Raw genomic sequence first — 21,571 nt, 5'->3', positions numbered from 1 at the left:
AAATTTTAATTTATGACTCCACGCACAGTGTACCGATAGGTGACCGCCGCCGCACTCGGTTGGCATTCCGATTTTATGAATTTCAGGCTCCGCAGCTACTGAGATGTTATCAAGACGCTCCACAGCGCCGTACCGCCCTCCCTCACAAAATTTAATCTCGTGGACGACCGGAGACGTCCCAGCGATCCGAAACCGAGACCACGGCGTCAATGCCCGTTACCGTCCTCGCCGCGCCGACGGCGTCGACTCGATGTGGCAGTGTACTGGCAGTGTCGCTTCCAGAGAAATGAAGAGCAGTCGCCAGGAATGTGTGAACCGCTGGACAGAAGCCGTCTCCATTGTATCGTGCGTGTAGGTCTCTTGAGGCATCGTCGTACAGTGCATCGTCGGTCGGTACTCCATGGGTTTAGACGGACGTTCAAGGCGAACTTCACCCCCAAAAAAAGGGTTTCTTGATTTTCGATTTTCTTGGTTTTTGTAAGAAAAATAATCTTGACACAAGAAAAATTTTCTTTGTTCAAGAAAAAAATTGGATTAAGAAAAATTTACACCACGAAAAGTTAAATTTTTCTTGATCCAAGAAGTCATTTTTTTGGGTGTTGTCCTGCTCCGTTTGGCCCTGCGGGAAAAATGGCCCACAAGCGGATTTCGGACGTCGATTTTTCAAACGTTACCCGCAAGAGTTGTAGACGTCCGTTGCTCCCTACCGCAGTGCGTCGAGCTCTAACAAGGACCCCGTAGGACCCCGTCACACAATCCCAGAGTGCCGCGCGTAAACGACACACCGTCGATGCTGATTGGCGGGCCTGGATTTATTTTCCGCGCTGTTGTCCGTCGTAAAGGTGCAACACTTAACGAGGAAAGGGTCATCCTCCTCCGTCTCTGTCGCACTCCCGGCGCAGCGCCGCGGCGCCCTGCGGGTGCGAGAGAGACAGAGCGGCATGCGGGGGCCGGCGCTCGGGGGGTTCACAGCCGCTTCAGCCACACACGAAGAAGGGTATTAAAACATATCCAAGCACCGCAACGCGGCAGCGCGGCGCAATGAATTCATTCCTAGGCACGCGTCGTATTTCCCCGCCTATTGGTGTGCCGTTCTGGGCCCAGGCCTGCCCGGCCCGGCCCGGCACAGCCGGGCACAGCACTGTAATGATGATACCGACCGATAAATCGGCAGCCGAAAAAGAAAGAGGAGACGACGCGTCGAAAAGGAACAACGAGGAAATGAAGAATGTTCATTGTCGCTAGATGGATATATCGCCCGCCGGGCCCTAAGTCAATTCAGTCGAATTCAGTCGAGGACAACGCGGTGGACAAGCGGCTGGACGCGTAGCGCGCGTAGCGACCAAGTCTCGGACCGCGGCGGCCAATCTCAGCCAAGGACGCGCACGTTTTTGCAGAAGGGCGCGCTCAGCAGCGCCGAGCCAAGCCCGGCTTCCTAGCATTGGCCAGAGGACCGGCGCGGCGCTGGCGGCCAAAAGTCTAGACGCGTTTTGAGCTCCAAAGTCGCTAAGCAGGGCTCGAACCACACGTGTGACCCCACCAATTGATTCCTCGTTCGGAATGAAATCCGTTGGTGGGGTCACACGTTCGGTTCGGGTCCCATTTAGCGACTCTGGAGCTCAAAACGCGCATATTAGTCTTTTCAAAGAGGCTGAAGCCTCTCTTTGTTCGCATGCCCCTATGATGCGGGCACGCCGGCTCGGAATAGCATTCCCCGTAAAATGCGATCCTGATCCTGTTCGCTTATGCCCCTTCCACCGCCGCAGCGCGCCGCAGCCGTCAAAACCACACCCTGTCTGTGCCATTTTATCTCGCATCGTCTGTGTGGGCCGCGCTGCGTTACGCCTTCTTAGTGCACCGCCGTCCCGGCCCGTCTGCAGCCGTGCATAGATGTCTAATCTCATTCATATCAACTTTAAAATGTCGTTATGTTTGCAGGTGAGTGGCTTCGACGAACGGATGGACAGTGAGTTGCGATCCCCGTCCAGGCGTTTCGGTACGTTTGGGAATCAAACAGTTTTTTTTTCTTTCGACGAAAAGTTTTGAATTTGGATGGACACGTCTGGGGCCGTGAGCGCCGCCTACAAAGGCGTGTGCGCTGGAGTGGGGCTGGCTGGAGTCCTGCAGGAGGGGGCAGGGTCCGACCGGAGGCGGCGGCGCGGCCTGATAAGACAAAGCAGCAATTTAGCATGATTTACCGATCTCGCACACCACGACGCGCCACGCCACGACGCGCGAGACCGAATGTCCCGAAATGTCGCGCCGGTCCGACAGGCAGGCTGACTCCGGACAGTGCTCTGTCTCTCTCGCACTCATGGGGCGTGCCGTATGAATGCGAGAGAGAGAGAGAGAGAGAGAGAGAGAGAGAGAGAGAGAGAGAGACAAAGCGGCGGTTTGCCGGCGGACGGCCGAGCCCCCGCAGCGCGTCGTATCGCGTCGCAGAGCACCTTGCCGTCGTGCGAGGAAGTCGACCTTCCCTTCCCGGTTCCCGCCTCACTCGCCTGACTCCGAAGAATTGCACCACTTTGGGCTTTGGGCTCGCCGTCGGCCGCCGGCAAGGGGTTCGCCGGAGTGGTCCTGATGTATCTCGCACCGGGCGGGGCGGGGCGGGGCGGCGGACTACCGTCTCCAAGACTGATGTCTCCATTCAGACCCGTGCGCCGCCACGCCGAGCCGGACGACGGGAGCTAAAGGTGGCGCATAAAAATGACATCATGTTCTCCGCGTTATCGATGTGTTTTGACGAGAGCCTCACCCCGCCCCGCCTCGCCCCGCCCCGCCCCGTCCGCGGCGGCCACAACGCCCTTGCTACACATTCCTGCCCGTCTCCTTGCTGCTCGTCGTGGCCATCGACGGGCAATACGGATCATCAGCCGTGTGTGTGTGTGTGTGTGTGTGTGTGTGTGTGTGTGTGTGTGTGTGCGCGCGCGCGTGTATGCGGAGCCGGCAGTGACCAGCACATCAAACAATGTCTGGCAGACGAAAAACTGTCGAAAATTTTTTAGCAGATGATACCTTTACACATTTGTACAAGAGAGACTAAAGTGTCAGCTTCCTTTTCATGTTACAAACTGTTTCTTTTTTTTTTTTTATGGAGAAAAATGAATGGCGTTTGGGCTTTGTCTGGTTTCCCACGGATGCGCGATAAGACGGTGTTACACGCGGGAGCACGTGGCGAATCGAAAGTGCCATGTCTTATCTGCGCCACTGTACAACAGGTACTGTACCTCCGCGGCGTTTGGCCGGGGGGGGGGGGGGGGGTACGGGCCTCGACGGACGTTCACCGCATCATCATGCCAGGTGCTAAAATAAGTCTGACCTGCGAGGAACGCCTCGACGCACTGCGCCCGGGGGGGGGGGGGGGGGCGCCTACACTGGCGGGACGGGGAAGTAGACTCCACAATAGTTAAAACAACCAGAAGGGCAGGAGGGGTCACAGGGCCGGGGGGAGGGGGGAGGGGGCGGTGCAACACAGGAACCCCGCGCCGCCCCACCCCACCCCGCGACGCACCCCCCGCGGGCGGTACTCAGAGACGGTGACGCCGCACGGCGACTCACCGCGCCATGTGACAAGGCGCCCCGCCCCCGTCGTCACATGCCCAGACAGCGCCGCGGTGGCAGTTACGACCACCACACTGATGCAACGCCCTCCCGCCCTCTAGGGAGGCAAACGGCAACAACGGTAGTAAATTGGCGGCAAGCCTCTTAGTATTTTCCGTATTCTCACAGCTGATTTTTTGGTGTGGTGGCTCATGATTCGCGTTGATTCGGCGGGGACGGTCTTCGCCTCGCGGGCGGCCCGGCCGGCCCGGGCGACGGCACTGCACCGTAAACGCTTTATCGGTCCTCACGATACGCCGGCGCCGTTTATTGCCGTTTATTGTGCGTCGGCATTCAATGACTCCACACTGTCCGCGACGTCGACGCCCATGTCACACCCATGTCACTACCACCACCGAAATTACGGCATAAATTCAACACGCGCGTTTTTTTTTTTTCAAACTAAAGACAGGCAGACAAAATGATTTTTTAAAAAAAATTTAAAATTTAAAGTCATCTTAATAAATGAGAAAACTGTATTTTTTTTTTCAGGAAACAAAGTACTTGTTTCATTTAGACTAACTTAACCGTACCTCTCCCCGCCTGCCTCTGCCCCGCCCCCTGCTATATCCACGGATGCTACTGCTGCACTGTCGCATTTTCTGTTTTCCCGCAAATCGTGCATTGCTGCCGGCGCGAGGGCGGTGCACTCGGGCACTGGGTCACCCCCAGGGAGGATGTACGGACAGGATAAGAAGGGCTTCCTGTAAGGACCCCGGCATTCCCCCGAGGGCGTGGCGGGGCGGGGCGGGGCACGCCCCCTCATCCCACATATCGCGGCTCGCCGATACATAAATCTGCAGCACGGCGCCGGCGCCTGGCCGCCGCACCCTTCACCCCTTCCCTTCCCGGCGCCGGTCACTGTGTTTCCGCGGTCCGCCACTGCTTCGCATTGCGTTCGCCGGGGAGTATTTTACCGTGTTATTGGTTCATGTTTCCCCGGATTTGGCGAGCGAGGGGGCGATAAGGTTAGCAAGGAGGGCCGGGCCGGATTTGAGGCAATCCGGAGGGGGAGGGGGATTGCATGCATTGGAGACGGGAAATATATTAGGCGGCCTGACGTTGTTGCGGGGGAATAAATCGTACGAAAACATACTCCAGTGCGTGCGGGCTTTGCGGCCGGCCCGGGGGCGGCTGGAGGCGGCTGGAGACTCCAGCGACTCCAGTGACGCACGAACGGGCGCGTCGCTGCTGAGGCTGCCAAACATTCGTCTTCTGCGTTCATTCATCAGCTGCTCGAATCAGAGGGCCTTATTCCCTCGCAGCCCAGAGAGGCTCCGGGGTCCAGTCTGCCGGCCTCGCTGGCGGCAGAGTGCGTGCGTCACCGTAGACGACGACACTGTAGACGACGACACTGTAGACGACGACGCAGCGGCGCGACGGCTTCGCATACTCACTCGGCCAAATGAAATGGCCGAGGAAAAAGGAGCACGCATGTCCAGCCCGGTTAGTACAGCCCTATGCCCGCCGTGCGACCGAGCCCTAGGGTGGTCCAAAAAAAAGTGAAGTTGCTCGGATCGTCCAACGCCGCCCGGATTTTGATTCTACAACGAAAAATATGAAATACATGTTTTTTCCTTTTTCGAAAAAATGATTTTTCGGACCTCCGCAGAGCCCTCAAAGTTTTTGACAGTGCTATAAATAGGAAAAAATCATAACTTGGTCATTTTTTGACCGATTTTCAAAAACGAAACGGGGATTTGTTCGTTTTTGAAAGCTTATTACGAAAAAAAATATGCCAAACCCTCTTTTTGGTTTGTCTAACTTTCAGGGGCAAAAAATTACTAAATTTCGGCCCAAATTGGCAATAGTTTCAGTTTGTAGGCCGCTACAGCCACTCCAAGTCCACCCTGTCAGCATGGCGGGGTGCCCCCAGCACAAGGCAAGCCCCATGAACAGAATTGGGATGCCGAGTGCAATTTGCCGACCTCCCAGGGGCATCAAATTGTGGATTTTTTCGAAAATCTATCAATAGTGATGTCTCTTGGGGCCTCTGGGCACTCAGATCGGCACACTTTCACACGGTTTGATACCCACACTACGTGACTTGAACGTTATGGAAGTTGCTGACGCGAGGGACCGCAAACCACGCAAGGCCACAAGAAAAGCCATCAAAATGAAGGAATTTTCTGAATTTTTACGTTTTTCTGGTCCTGAGAGGTAGGCATGAGGTGCTCAACAGTCCATTCCCATTGTTTGTTCTTTTTACGTAGTGCGGGTACCGAACCGTGTGAAAGGGTGCCCATGTGAGTGTCCAGAGGCCCCAAGAGACATCACTATTGATAGATTTTCGAAAAAATCCACAATTTGATGCCCCTGGGAGGTAAACCAGACAGAATTAGGCAAACCAGACAGAGGGTTGGACTTATTTGTTTTCGTAATAAGCATTTAAAAACGAACAAATCCCCGTTTCGTTTTTGAAAATCGGTCAAAAAATGACCAAGTTACGATTTTTTCCTATTAATAGCACTGTTAAAAACTTTGAGGGCTCTGCGGAGGTCCTAAAAATCATTTTTTCGAAAAAGGAAAAAACCACGTTTTTCGTATTTTTCGATGTAGAATCCAAATCCGGGTGGCGTTGGACGATCCGAGCAACTTCATTTTTTTTTGGACCACCCTACCGAGCCCTGCAGTGTAAGACAGCCCTGCGGCGGCCGGCAACAGTCCCGTCCCGGAGGGCCGTGCTCCGGTCCTGGCGAGGCAGCTGACAAATCGGCCGAACGCAGTAAATGGCTGGTAAATCGTTAGCCGCGGTGGCGAAGACTAGTTTCGGCCTTTCGGGACAAATTTCGAACGCGTTGCGATCGAGGCTGGAATGCTAACGGCGTACAGGTGCGGCCTGCTGTGGTTAACCAGGCTGCAGCGGCCGGGCCAATGCCGGTGGCCTGTCCAGTGTGCCAGCAGGGCCTCGCTGGAATCGCACAGGCTCGGCACCACATGGAACTCCGAAGCAGGATCCATGAGGACTCGAATGGAGTCCAAATGCCCTGAGGGCAGAAGAAATGCTCTCAACGTGGGAAAAATACTCTAAGGCAAGCCGAAACATTTCAAAAAAATTGTCAAAAATATTAAGACTTTTTATTTTTGTTTACCTAGATTGTGGAGTACTTTCTGGGCCCAATAAAGGGCCTCAAGTTAATTTTAGTCAATGAAACTGTTTTGACAGTGAGGGTGTGCGTATGGACTCCCGTGGTCCAACTCATTTTCGCCGTGACGGAGTCTGTGTCGATGCACCGATAGTCTGTGGCTGATAAGGACGAGAGATTAGGCCAGACAAGTCGAGACGAACAGGTCCTGTCAGTTGGTCGTCTCATTAGTAACTGCACCGATAGGAGGCCGCTGCCGCGCTGTCCCAGCCCGGCTGCGGCTGCTCTGTCTGGGGATTCTGGATCCTCTGGAGCCTGGAGCATGGAGTTTGGAGTCTGGAGCCGGGCGCACAGTGGGCCAGAAACCGGCGCAGGCGGCCAAAATTCGAGACGCGTTTTGAGCTCCAGAGTCGCTAAATGGGGCTCAAACCGAGCGTGTGACCCCACCAATTGATTCCTCGTTCGGAGAGCAATCCATTGGTGGGGTCACACGTTCGATTCGAGTCTCATTTAGCGACTCTGGAGCTCAAAACGCGTCTCGAATTTTGGCCGCCTGCGCCGGTTGCTGGCCCACTGTGGGGCGGTGGTTCCGGGCGGCGCGATCGTGATTGGGTGGCCAAAAAACTGCCTGCGGGGCCGAGCGAGGTACGTTGGCCTGGAAAAAATGGAGTGGACGGAGCTCTGCTGCACCGGCGGGAGTCGGCAAGCGGCGCGCTTTTGGCTGGATGACCTTGAACTTGAACCCGAACTTCAACTCTTTAATTTCCCCCTTTTTGTTCTTTTTCCCTCCGAGGCGATACCTGCGCTGCGCCGCTAGGCGATAGGCAAGGCGAGGTACCACTTCTTGAGAGCCGGTATGACGGCCGGGGCGCGGTGCCACGGCTGAGAGAGGGGAGGGGGGTAAGGGGCCTTGGCGACCGCGGCGCGACCACCCAGATCAAGGCACGGCGACGTGCGGTCCGGGTAGCTGGCGGCGTGTCAAGTTCACGGCTGCATACGGTCATAACACACACTCACACACACACACGCACACACACACACACGCACACACACACACACACACACACACACAGCATGAGGGTGGCAGGAAGAGGATCAGGACGTTGGACGGTCATCTCCTCCGCCATGTGGGCAGATAGAGGAGGAGGTACCGCCTGCTGGAACTTTTTGGCACACAGTTTGAGTGCCTGCTGCGAAAGTTTGACGCTGAGACCGGCCCGCCAAAAAGCAGCCAGCCACTTTGTGTGTGGATGGATAGATAGATATTCCCCCTATTCGGCGGGGCCGGCGAGACGACCCACGCGGTGGGGCGGGGCGGGGCGTAATGGAAACAGATTGCTGTGATACGACATGGATGTGACATATTGAAACACTGGGCTATCATCGGGTCGAGGCGGGGTCCGGGGTCGCCTAGGGTAGCGCGGGAAAGGCTCGGGGTCACAGCTGGCGGCGGCGGGGACTTTCTAGAGGATTCCATTTCGTCTTTAACTTCCCACCGCAACTTCTGCACGCACTGCAATCAGCTGGCGCCTTGAATTTCGAACTCGGCCACTTATTTTTGCGCGTTCACACAGTCGTGGCGATCCGGAAAGAGCGCGTCCTCCGAGTGGAAGTGTCGCCTGAAGCTCGCGCCAAATCAACGTCAGTGCTTGACGTCGCGACGGGGAGAAAGAGAAAGGGAGAGGGAAGTGGAGGGGGAAGCGCGTGCGGCGCGGGTCATCGACTCGCCAGGCGAGATACTGTGACTTCGGTGACACTGTGACAACACGTTGTGACGCCAAGAGGGCGGTGCATTCTTTGGACCGCTTGCGGCGAGCCTAGAACAGCAAGGCGCTGAGCTATTTCGGTACACTGTGGAGCCTTTTGCGGGCTGCTCTGTCTCTCTCGCGGCTCTACAGGTCACCCCAACGAGTTAAACGTCCGCTCGCGTCATCGGCAGCCAATCAACGGGCGTCGTCGGGGCAAGCCAGGGCGGGCACGGCGAGCACCGAGGAGTACGTGAGCTTCGGCACGGCGTCGGACATTAAAATAATGTGCACGAGCGAAGCGCGGCCCGGGAGTGGAGAGGAGAAAGGAGGAAAGATCAAACGTCAGCGAGTGGACCGGACGAATCCCACTGCCGATCTGCCAATTCGTCGATAACGCGCCAGTGGAAATCTCCAACCAGCCACAGTGGAAATAGAGTAAAAAAAAACGCTTTTTTTTCAAGTTCCTTTTTTTTGGTGGCGCCGAAGGAGAGTAACGGAACGTCACCGGTAGGGACGGGCGATTTTGCGATTAATCGCAGGTGCGATGCGATTTTTTCAAAAAATCGCGGTGCGATTTCGGTTTTTGAACCTCTGCGATTAATCGCAAAATCGCAAAATCGCAAAAAATCGCTAAATCGCAAAAATCGCACCGTGCATGGATTTCGCGACCACTGCACCGAACGAGGCTGGCGCGTGTTTTCGGTGCCACTAGCCTGCCATTTGACCACTCAGGAATTAGTTTGGGCACTTTTTAAAAGATTTTGTGCCATAATGGGTAGTATATAAGTATTGTTGCGTTCACGGAAAAAAATAATTAGCTGCACAGGTAAAAGTTAGCTGTACAGCTAAAAACATTCGCTTTCTGAGAGATAAGTAATTCCTTCGCTGTACAGCTAAATTTATTAGCTGGACCGAATTAGCTGTGCAGCTAAGCCATGTTAGCACTAGAGATTCACAAAATTTATCTGCTCGGGTCAACTGACCCGATTAACCGACATCTAAGCCTTATGACTAATGTTGTTATTGTTCGATGGATATCTGCCGGACTCGAACCCGAGTCTGCCGATTGAGAGGCGCGCACGTTACCTCTACGCCATCACGCCATCTCCTCGACGTCGGGTCTTCTACCTTGAGACTATCCTCGCCGCTTAGCCACCTCGGTAGCTAACGAAATTTAGCAGGATGGCTAAGTCTACTCGGCTAAACTGCAAACTGCTTTGCTAAAATGCTTTGCAGAGCAGCTAAATAAAATTAGCGGGACCGCTAAATATTAGCTGCAACGATAAAACTTTTAGCGGTGCAGCTAAATCTGTCTAGCTAGTGAATATTAGCTAGGTTAGCTAAGCAATTTTTTTCCGTGTTTGTTTGCGATTTTTGCGATTTTGCGATTCTTGCGATTCTTGCGATTTTTGCGATTTTTGCTATTCTTGCGATTTTGCGATTAATCGCATGAAATCGCGATATATGAGAAATCGCAATCGCGATACTAAAATTTGGAAATCGCCCGTCCCTAGTCACCGGCGACTTTGCGTGCCGACGCTAAGTGAGACTCCTGCACTGCTTACCGCTTTGGCGTGGGAAGGACCTGGAAGGATCTGGAAGGACCCGGGGCGGCGCCTCACAGCGTTTCTCGAAGTGTCGAAACTCTCGCGGCACTTTTTGCGAATGTCTCGTACGCACACTGTTAACAACTTTATCCCGCCCGGAGCAGCAACCTCGCTGGAACGAAGTTTGAATTCGCCAGGGCTCTATAGGCGCGCCCCAGGAACGAGAGGACACCTGTTCTGCGGCCGTCACTCACACTTCGTTTCATTAATTGACTGCAATTAATCACTAGACGCCAAAAGGAGGACAGGGGCGGGGGGCAATCGGCGACTTTGTAGTGTGGTGGCGTGCCGGAACGAAACGCTGCCATTTCACGGGCCTCACTGCCGCAGTGTCTCGCCTTGCGTTCGCACCGACCACCGACCGCGATCAGGCATTGGGCTTTGAGTCGTTCAATGTTCAAACGTCTCGATCGTTTTGTAGCTTCGCTACTCACATAACTCGACGCAAAAAGTCAATTTAGAAATTTTTATGTCGACTTGATGAATCTTACCGTTTTCCTGCACTCCTTTGACGACTTGCCCGTTTGAAAATCTTTACCGATTGATTTTGTTTTCGCCGAAGTTGGCTTGGAAGTCGGTTGTTTTTCCGCCGCGCTGTGAAATCACTGCCCTTTCCGCGTCGCGCCGGCAGCTGTATAGGGTGGCGGCGGTCGAACCGAAAGAGAGGAGGGGGGCTTTTTCTTTTTCTCCTGGAGCGCATGAATGGTATTCGCACTGGACGACAGTGTCGAGTTGCAGTGCAGCCCTGCAGCAGTGCACGCGGCCGCGTCGTCGTCGTCGACCAGCCTCGAGCTATTACGGACAGCATTTGGCGTGTTGCAGTGTTGCCGACCCTTGATTCCCGAGCCCGCCGCAAAAACAGAAAAACAGGCGGCGGCGCGTTTGTCTGTCTGTGTGTGTGAGTGTGAGTGTGCGTGTGCGTGTGTGTGTCTGTGTGTCTATGTGTTTGTGCGTGTGCGTGTGTGTGCGTGTGTGTGTGCGGGCGTACCCGCTTGTTACAACGGATTATCCTCGCACAGTTTACCTTGAAGGGGGGGCCATCTGATTGATGTGTTGCGGGTCCCTCCATTCATTGGTTCACTCGCACCGCGGCGACCCATTGCCCCCGCAGGACAATCTGGCCGCGCTTGCGTGTGTGTGTGAGAGAGAGAGTGTGTGTTTGTGTGTGTGTTTGTGAGGGGAGGGGTAGGGGTACCATTCAGACCAAATACCCTACTACCCCTCCCCCCTGGAGTAACTTTTAACTTGGCGGCGGTGGGACGCGGGTCGCCCGCACCCCCTCCCGGAACTGGAACACCCCTCCTCCTCCGCGCCGTGCCTTACAGTGCCGTGCCTTACAGTGCCGTGCCGTGCCTTACAGTGCCGTGCCGTCCTCCGCCGTGTCGGCCAATCGGCCAATCTGTCTTCCGGATCCCCGAAATGATGGATCCGCCGTCGGGTCGGGCCAGCCGAACAGCCGAACCCGCGCCGCGCTGACCGGGGCGGTGCGTCCGTGGTGCGTCCGTGGTGCGGGGCTGTTCGTCAGCGCGCGTGTCACCTGGACGGACACAATGGTGCGTGCCGCCTAGTGCCGCCGTGCGCGCCGCGTCTGCCGCGTCTGCCACGCCGAGCATCGTGCAACCCGAGCTATCGCCGAACCATCTCGGGATCCCCGACCGACCGGCCGATCGTCCCCTCGCCTCCCTTTCAGACTTCGAGGGGCGGCCATCGCGTTTGCACACACACGCGCACACACACGCACACACATACAGTGCAGTTTGTAGCTTCACAGCTCCACAGCGGCGTGTCATCCCAGTGTTATCCAGTGGACACAGCCACTCCCACACCACGGCGCTACCTGGAGCGACCTGGAGGGCCTGGAGTGCCTGGAACGGCGGCCGCGGCCCGCAAAGGCAAGGGGCCGACACCCCAACGCCCCTCATTCGATATCCCCGATAACTTGGTAGCTCTTTAATCATCGGGCGTTTTGCTCGGCTGATTTCCTGCCGATGCGATGTCTCACTCCACACTGTGGTGGCGCTTCAATTAGCGCTGGAACCTCGGGGACCTTGCCGGGTTATCGGTGGCGGCGAGCCTCGTCGCCGCGATAAACTCTGCCCGCCCATTTCAATCAACCATCCGCTGTCTCTCTCGCACGGCCGGGGAAGGCGCCGCAGCTCGCCGCGAGCGCGAGAGAGACAGAGCGACCAAAGCAGTGTCCGGAATCGGCCTGCCAACTCGGTACACGTGTTGATGCACGGCTGCGCGGCGAACCATCACCGGGATTGGTCGCTTCGGGCGGAGGGCTCTCTCTCTCTCACTCGTGGGCCGTTCCGCTGGAGAGCGAGAGAGACAGAGCGCCATTCGGGATCGCTACTACTGTTTCCCAGTGGGCACGTCGTCGTCTGCGGTTGAGCGATGACGTCACAGTTTCGCATTCGGCGGCTTCAGCTCGGCGTTTTGCAGTTTCTGCTAAGCAGCGGTGGCGGTGAAAGCGGATAGCGCCGCGTGCACACCGAGGTGTGAGCCAGCGCCTCTAGTTAGCCACGTGCACCGCCACCGCTAGCGCCCCACAGTGGGCCAGAAGACCGGAGGAGGCGGCCAAAACTCTAGACGCGTTTTGAGCTCCAGAGTCGCTAAATGGGACTCGAACCGGCCGTGTGACCCCACCAATGGATTGCTCTCCGAACGAGGAATCCATTGGAGGGGTCACACGTTCGGTTCGAGTCCTCTTTAGCGACTCTGGAGCTCAAAACGCGTCTAGAGTTTTGGCCGCCTCCACCGGTCTTCTGGCCCACTGTGCGCCCGCTGGGGCGCTCGCCAGACGAGGACCAGTTCGAGCCACGAGTTACAGACCGACAAAATCGGTGTAATCCATTTACAAGCGCTTTGCGGGTAAACTGGCCGCGAATGCCGGCGACGCCTTGGAGGTGAGAAGGCGGCGGGGCGTCCACCAGTGGACCACCACTCGCCATGCACGCCGCGAACGAACACGCACTCACGCACGCACGTTCGACTGGCCGGGCAGGAAATGGCGAGTAATTGAATCTTTGTGTCTTGCCTGGGTGGCCGCGGTGGCCGGCCTGGCCTGGGCTGCCCCGTCGTGCTGCGCCGGACCTGACTGCACCCCGGAGGGAGAGAGACGAATACTAATGCAAGGGGCAGCAACCGATTGGCGGATGGATGGGTGGTATGATGGATGGATGGATGAATGGATGGATGGATGAATGAATGAATGAATGAATGAATGAATGAATGAATGAATGAATGAATGAATGAATGAATGAATGAATGAATGAAAGATTTGATACATGTATGAATGAACGGATGAATGAGTGAACCAAAGTTGTGTTCTTCTTCTGCCTGATGAAGAGAGCTCAGAAAGCTTCGGCGGGCCCGGAGAATGCGACAGAGGCGCCGCGCTTACACTTTCTCGGTCCCTCGACCCCTCAGTATGCAAGGCGCCTCCCAAAATCCCCCAGGGCGACGCGACGACGCGTCGTTTTAATTTTTATTACCTTCCCCAGAGGTCGCTTCGCTGTGCTTCGTGTGCTTCGCTCACGGATGCATCGCTGGCTATGATTTATCGCCCGACGCTGATCGTGTAGCGTCAATTTGGTGGGCAACGCCGACGGGACGGGTGCCGGCCGGCGCCACACGTTGCCGCCAGCCAGCACACTGATTCCGAGAGTCGCTCTGGCTCTCTCGCACTCATGGGGGGTGCTGTATAGGTGCGAGAGAGACAGAGCGACTGCGGTCTCAAGCTGAACTGGGTCGACCGGCTGCGGGGCTGCGGCCAGCCAAACCAAACCGGGCTTCTGTTGTGACACTGAACCTCTCGTTGAATGGGCACCGCGCCATTGAAATCTCAAAGTTCACAGCCAAGGCTCCAGGCGCGTCTGCCCCCCCCCCTCCTGGTAGGGGCGGGGCCCCACCCTGTCGGCAAGTCGGCGACCCATACCGACTCACAATTTAGATTGAAAGATTAGGGAAAACAATCGAAGGCCAATAACAATGCGGTGGCCGAGGCAGTCCAAACATGATTGTTACCTGCGCGGCGCGGCGCGGCCGTCTTGGGGACCATTGGGGACGGGGCACCGCCACCTCCACCACCACGGACGGGACGGCCTATGGGCACTGCCGGCTGACATCTAGACAAACAACGGTGACAAAGGGCCCGTTCGAGCGAGAGGCAATACAGGCAGGCTGATCTATTAGGTCCCACTGCTATGCACGAGGCACCACCCCTCCAGACACCCCCTCCCCAAACTCTCTTTCTCTCTCACGCTCACGCGGCACGCGCAACACACCTCCCTTTCCCCCTGCAGCGGACGACGCCCACTTCCGCGTGTCGAATCAATGCCGAGGTCGCTTTTCCTCCAATTTCCGCGGTCGGTATGCAAAAGGGCGACACACGGCGCCAATTATGTCGAGCCGCGAAATTGGCGCGAAACCGCCAGACGGCGCGGCGCGGCGCGTCAGCTGGTGAGGTTAGGTGCGGCAAAGTCGGTGAGGTTAGGTTTTTTCCTGTTGTCCTGGTGGCGCCCCGTCGCGCTGTGCTGCTGCCTCTTCATGCCTCTGCAGCTCCGGCGTGGATGTGCGTGCTTTACTGCGGCACTTTGACGGGCCGGCGTGTTTTGCTGCGTCCACTGCGTCGCGACGCCGTCCGCCCGGCGCCGCCGCCTGCAGCCCGATTCCGAGAGTCGTTTTCGTCGCCCCGTCCCTCTCGCACCTAAACAGGACGCCCCATGAGTGCGAGAGAGACAGGGCGACGCCCGGCCGTACAAAGCGCCGGCGGCGCCGACGTTTCCGTAACGCGTCGCGCTTTCTTCGAAACTTATCACTGGCCGTTATCAAGGCGACCACGTCCGTCCGTCCGTCCGTCTGTCAGCCTGTCCGCCACACTGCATGTCTGTCGCACTGCAATGCATCGCCGTGGCATCGCCACTGCAACTTTGTGTCTATCTTATCTCTGCTTTTATTGGGGGTGTTTGGCGCCTGGTAATGATCGCCGCCAGGGCGGGGGGAATGCCCAGCCATGCACTTGTCGGTGCACTGGTGCACTGGTAAGCGCGCGAACGGAGGGAATCGGAGCTTTTCCTCTTCGCTCGAAGCGAGAGACCGGGCTACCGTCCGTCCAGTTCGTTCGGTCGCGGCTTTTATCAATTCGCCCGCTCTCCTTTCCTCTCGCCTCTCGCGGCCCGCATCGCATCGCGCACAGTGGGCCAGAAGACCGGCGGAGGCGGCCAAAACTCTAGACGCGTTTTGAGCTCCAGAGTCGTTAAATGGGACTCGAACCGACCGTGTGACCCCACCAATCGATTCCTCGTCCGGAGAGCAATCCATTGGTGGGGTCACACGTTCGGTTCGAGTCCCATTTAGCGACTCTGGAGCTTAAAACGCGTCTAGAGTTTCGGCCGCCTCCGCCGGTCTTCTGGCCCACTGTGTCGCGCCGCATCGCATCGCTTAGTTACTTCGCCTAGAACGGGAGTGTGCAGTGCAGCGGCCTGCGTTCTCTATCTCGCTCCGCGTCGCACCGCGCGCGCGGAATGCGTGCATGCATAATAACGAATGCAGTTGACGGTTTTGCCTCCTTCTGCTCCAGAGACTCCAGGATTCCGACATATTATTTCTGACAGTGCTCCGCCGTGCCCGCCACGCGCCCTGTCGCGGACCCCGCCCCGCCCCGCCCCGCCCCGCCCCGTCCATCAGCCTGACGTCGCGGCAGCTGTTCGCAGCAGCCGACTGCAGTTGGTGACGGCGAGCCCCTCGATTCCCTGCGCTCAAGTTTACTGACGTTTCCCAAAGGATTCCGCGTCGCAGAAAAATGTTCAAAATTTCCGGAACTTGCATAAGAGTCACGCTTTTGCTGTCTGCTTCTTGAGAGATCCAATTCAGGACTATTTCTTGGTGTGTTCTATTTGAGAGTTTCCTGTTCGCATGGACGGGTGCTAGAGGACGCGGGTGGCGGCGGCGGGGCGCTGGCGGGCCCCCTGGACGCCCACCCCGCTAGCCTGCACCGCCAGCCTGCACGCCATCCACGCCTGTCTCGGCGTCTCACAGCGTATGACGGCCACTGTCGACGGGGTGTCAGTCTGGTGTCAGCCCGGTGTCGGCGGGGTGTCCGCTGCCGCGCTGCGTGCAGTGTGTGCTCTGGTGCACTGCACTACCGCTACTGCGGAATGGCATGCACGATAACCACTCGGCGGCATCCGGCAGGAAAACAACAACATTTTTGGAGTGTAATTTCTTGTTTCCAGACGGGGGATGATACATTTGTTCACCCTGGAAAACCTTTCTCTGCGGGCAGTAACCTGAAATTCCCGCTCCGGCGCCTCTCGGCCTCGGCGCCTGCGCTGCTAGTGGCGCCGCGTCGTTGGGTCGTTCCGCGGGGCACGACGGGGACGTGCGCGATGCGGGGAGGTTTGCGAGGCGGATCGGCACGCCGCGCCCCGGTGCACCCTCCGCGCCCCGCCGCCCCGCCGCCCCGCCATCGAGGTGGCCGACGGCCGACGCCGCCAAAGCGTCGCCGCGGGGCGGGGCGGGGCGGGGCGCTGCACACCACGACCTCCGTCGCCTCGCCTCGCGCCCCGCCCCGCCCCGCCCCACTGCGCCGCGTCGGTCCCCGCGGTCCCTGACCACCGCAACGTGACGTCACGCCAAACATCCGGCGTGACAACGGCATGGCGAGGCGGGGCGCGGCGTCGCGCTGAAGACGTCCTTTTTTCGCCGCGATGCCCCGCGGCTCGCCGACGTGGCCGCCCGTTCCAAGAAGTGTCCGAGTGTGAGAGAGAGAGAGAGAGAGAGTCTTTATCCGCATCGCACGCAGTGCACGCAGTCCACGCAGTGGCAGAGGGCGGCGAATCGCTGCATCGGACTACGGTGCTACACCGTTAGTTCCATCAGGCGATCGTTTATACAGACGTGAGAGGCGGAGGAGCAGTGCGGTGCGCCTAGCAGAACAAGTTCCTGAATTTGGTTCTCCTTCTTGTCCAAGCGCGTCGTTCCAGACTGCTTTTCGTCGGTCGCTTCGCTCTTCGCTCCCTGCCACTACACTGTGCATGCAAAAAGGCCCGTGCGAGGGGCAAATCACTCGCGTAATAGTCGGGTCACCGATTCCTAGTATTACGCGTAATAGTAATAGCGTAATAGCCAAATTTTTAAAGATTTTCCCTATTTAGGGTCCGATTTTAGACTTAATCTCGATATTTTCGAGCGTAATAAGCCTTCTGTAATAGCGTAATAGAACGTAATAGGGAGTAGTCGGGTCACAGTTTTTAAGAGTGATTTCCCCCTCGGGCCCGTGCGTCCGCCGCTATGTGACGCGCCGATGGATTGCTTCCATCCATCCTTGTCGCCGACCGCCTGCAATTTCGTGTCCTTTCGTCTTCGAGCACTCCGCGGGCCGCTATGCTGGGAGGAGCAAGGCGGGAGCAAGGGGTGCGATGCTTTTACAGTGGAGTGAATGAAGGCCAAAGTCGCGCATATCTCGACCGCGAGGCAGAAATGGGGCACGCGGATCGGCAACACGTCGCATGGATTGGACTCGGGCGGTGGTCCTGCTACAGTGCCCTGGTGCATCTCGCTCTCTCTCCGTCGCACTCGTGTGGCGCCGCGGGGCCCCGCACAGGTGCGAGAGAGACGGGGCGAGGCTGCTGGCTTGTGGCGGGCCTGGCACAGCCTGGCAGCGTGCCACGCTTGGCCCTGACCGTCATGTGGCCGTGCCGGGCGTGCCGGGCCAGGGCGCGGGCCGCGCGGTGCGACACACTGTAACACGGCGAGACGAGCGCGGCGACACGACGTTGAAATGTCCGGGGACACGCCCTTCTTCGCTTCGCTTTGCCCCGCATTGGCGCATTGCACTTTCTTTCTCTCTGTCTCTTTTTATCTTTTTATCTCGTCGCGCTCCCTCTCCCTCCTCACCCCTTTCCCCGCGTCGGCCGCCGCACCGTTTCTCTGCCGTACCTGCTGACTGATTCCGAGCGGCAGGCCCGCCTCTCTCTCTCTCTCTCTCTCCCTCTCTCTCTCTCTCTCTCCTCTCTCTCTCTCTCTCTCTCTCTCTCTCTCTCTCTCTCTCTCTCTCTCTCTCTCTCTCTCTCTCTCTCTCTCTCTCTCTCTCGCACTCGTGCGGCGTCCCGTGTGGGTGCGAGAGAGACGGAGCGACGGTGCCTCTCGCTCGGAATCCAGCCTGCCGCAGCGCTCCGCAGCGCTCGGCGTCCGGAGGGCAACAATCGCGAAACGGCCAACACGCGTTTGCAGCTCGTTGGTGGTCTGGCTGGCCGAAAGCCATGCCGAAAGCGAGGCGACTTTGTGGTGGAGTACCTCACACTGGCGGCGGAAAAGTCCGAAACGAGCTCGCATTGCCGGGCGTGCCCAAGGGCGTGCCCGTCCAGGCTCACGGGGCTGGGCGAGTGCGGACGGAGTGGACGTCAGTCAGGTCCGATCGCCGCCACGTCTGTCTTCATCGTGCTCATCTTGATCAGCTTCCGGCAGGCCATGGAGCGATGCAGCGAAGCGGCGCTGCAGTTTGTCAACTTTAACCTATACGTAACGCGGAGGCGCCCGGCCGACCCGCCGATATTGACGCGCGGATCGACAGACGGAGCGAGAGCGGGGAACGGCGAGGGGACTGGGACGGAGAGGGGGATATGCAAAGGAGTTACTAATGGACTGGACAGTGGAGGCTGGCTGCAAAGAACGCTCCCGTTGGACTGAGTGTCGTATCGCTGTGGGGCAGGATGGGCCCCCTGTCTAATACATGTACGCCCTGATCTGGCGATGCGCGTGTCGCGTGTCTCGGAGGGAATTATGAAAATGACGACATGAGCCTCCTCAGCCTGGCCGGGCTACGTGCCGGTGGTGGGCGGCTGGGCGGCGAGGGGCGCGGCCTGGCCGCCGCCGGCGAAGCGAAGCGGCGCCTAGCCTAAATGTGAATGTGCCCGCTCAGCTGGTCCGGGCCGCCGCCGGCTCGGCGCGAACTCCGCGACTGTACTTTGCGAATCGCTGATGTCATGCCATCTCGCTTCGCCTACATGTCGCCCGTCACGTACACCCGACGTACCGCGGCGGGGCGGGGCGGGGCGTGGTGCCCAGCTGGACGCGCGAATCGACGCCTCGGTGACGATGGTGATGAGATGTGTAGCCACGCCTCGCCTAACTACCGGCATGAGCTGGGGGAGGGGACGGGCGGGTCAAGAAAGGCGTCAAGAGGTCAGCCCGCCCCGCCCCGCCCCGCCTTGATGCACTACGACACGTTGAACCCGCTCACTGAACTAACGATGGGTCCGTCCCGTCGACTTCTGTCCTGCCCTGTGGCATGCCTGTGGCTCAGCAGTCTGCTGTCCACTGTGCTCTTCTCGTTTCCACTGCCGTTTCACTTCGGTGCGCTGCTCCTGCTCTTGCAGTGCAGGCGCGGCAGGCTGTGCCGGACTGTGCTGTGCCGCCGTGAGACGAGCCGGCCGCAGCCCGCTCGCCGCCGCTGCGTGGCGGGCCGGCCGCCCTGGAGGTGGTCGGGCGCTCCACGCGGCACAGTTCCCTTCCCTCCCAGCGGCAGCGGCGCTAAGCGGGAACTAACTGCACTGAGATTCCTAACGCTATGAGTATAGCACGTATGGTGCAATACAGCTGAGATATCGCACCATACGTGCAATGCGATGGCCATATTGCACCTTACGTGCAATGCATCCCGAAAATGCCCTATGCTAATGCATGGGATTGGGGAGGTATTGCACTTCATGTGCAATGCTTTTGTATTGCACCAATTGACGCTATACTCATAGCGTTTGGATTCTCAGTGTGCACAACAAATGGAAAGCCACTGGCAATCCACGCGGCTACCGCCTGACAGTCTCTCAGTGCAGTGTTTGTGTGTTGCAGCCGTGCTCCAGAGGACGTCGGTCAACAAGGTGCAGGTCAAGATGCAGGGCCTCGCCACCTGCCTGTTCCTCTGCATGGACGCGTGTGGAATGCTCTACGGCTCGGTACGTACTGCGGAGCCAGAGTGAGGGACAGACAGACAGACAGACAGACAGACAGACAGACAGACAGACAGACAGACAGACAGACAGACAGACAGACAGACAGACAGACAGACAATTCAATTTCAATTTCAATTTATTGATTCCTTGGTACATGGCAGTACAGGTCAAAAAGAAAAATTGAACATTTACAATTTGAAAAGGAAAACAAGGAACAAACAAAATGCAATTAACATATACTTTCACATTTTGCCAAAAAAACTAGAAACTGTCCCTAAGCACTGAGACAGACAGACAGACAGACAGACAGACAGACAGACAGACAGACAGACAGACAGACAGACAGACAGACAGACAGACAGACAAACAGAGACAGACTGACTGACAGACAGACAGACAGACAGACAGACAGACAGAGGGAGATGCAGGCGGGGGAGTCGTTCTCCTCTCCCCGGCGGCGGCGCAGCGTCACATTCCTGTGGGCCGCACTAACGCCTTTACTAATTGGGGGCGCCCTTCCCTTCCCTTCGCGTCCGAGAGCGCGTCCGAGGGCGCCCCCTGCGTGAACTGCGTGGCCCAAGGCGTGGCCAGCACCGGGGCTGCTGCAGCGGCGCGGACGACGCGGACGCGGCCCGGCGGGGACACGACGCGGTACAACGTTACAACGTTTAGGCACACGTCGAGATAAACCTCTTGTTGGAGCTAATGTGACGGGGAGGCAGGGGAGGGCGCGCGGCGCAGGCCTTCCCCTCCCTGCTGGCTGACTCCGAATGGAGCCCCCGCGTCTCTCTCGCACCCGTTGGGGGTCCCGCAGAGAGACAGTCACTGTTCGCACTCGCTCTGCATATAGGGCCGTGCAAGGGCGTAGCGAGGGGCGGCGTTTAGCGCGGCACTGCGTCGCGGTCCGTCCACCGAGTCCATCGTGTGGCCACTCGAGTGGTAAATGAAGACACTGTAAGGCACAACGTGGCACGCCACGCCACGGTACGGCGTCCATTCGAATCCGAGGCAGGAAACACGCCTCATCGGGCGCACGGCAATGGCGTGGCGGCGTCGCGGCGCCGCGGCAGCGCATCCCGGACCATAACTTCTCCCAGGTGCGACCGCTGCCGGCGCACAACGTGGGGCATCAGGCCGGTGGAGGCGGCCAAAACTCTAGACGCGTTTTGAGCTCCATAGTCGCTAAACAGGACTCGATCCGAACGTGTGACCCCACCAATGGGTTCCTCGTAGGAAGAGCAATCCATTGGTGGGGTCACACGTTCGGTTCGAGTCCCATTTAGAGACTCTGGAGCTCAAAACGCGTCTAGAGTTTTGGCCGCCTCCACCGGTCTTCTGGCCCACTGTGCGCCGGCGCGGCGAAGCGCGCGAAGCGTAAACCGAGACGCGGTGAGGCAATCGGCGGCCTCACTTTCGTGTGTTTCAAATTGGATAGAGAATGTCAGTGGTAACCCAACGCCACGCTCCGTTTTGAAAAATGTGTGTGCGATGGGCGCCAAGCAGAAGCAACATGGCTAGCTGGCCGTTGCCCCAGCTGCCGGTTCCGTGTCCGACAATCAGCCCGCAGCACCCCG

At 57.9% G+C, this 21,571-nt stretch overlaps 1 protein-coding gene across 3 annotated transcripts in view; it reads left to right on the top strand.

Annotated features, from left to right (window-relative positions):
* LOC117652625 (E3 ubiquitin-protein ligase synoviolin) overlaps window positions 1–21,571 on the top strand; it is a 45,653-nt gene that overhangs the window by 21,214 nt on the left and 2,868 nt on the right. For 2 of the 3 annotated variants that reach the window (XM_034397682.1, XM_034397683.1), the window contains exon 2: window positions 19,897–20,000. In XM_034397682.1, coding sequence (XP_034253573.1) covers window positions 19,897–20,000 — 104 coding nt within the window. Of the gene's footprint in view, window positions 1–12,460; window positions 12,541–19,896; window positions 20,001–21,571 lie in introns of those variants that run through there. The other variant, XM_034397684.1, reaches the window with a different exon arrangement.

This window comes from Thrips palmi, unplaced genomic scaffold (genome assembly GCF_012932325.1).
Source record: "Thrips palmi isolate BJ-2018 unplaced genomic scaffold, TpBJ-2018v1 HiC_scaffold_7, whole genome shotgun sequence".
Taxonomy (NCBI): Eukaryota; Metazoa; Arthropoda; class Insecta; order Thysanoptera; family Thripidae; genus Thrips; species Thrips palmi.
This window is presented reverse-complemented; position numbering and strand designations above follow the sequence as displayed.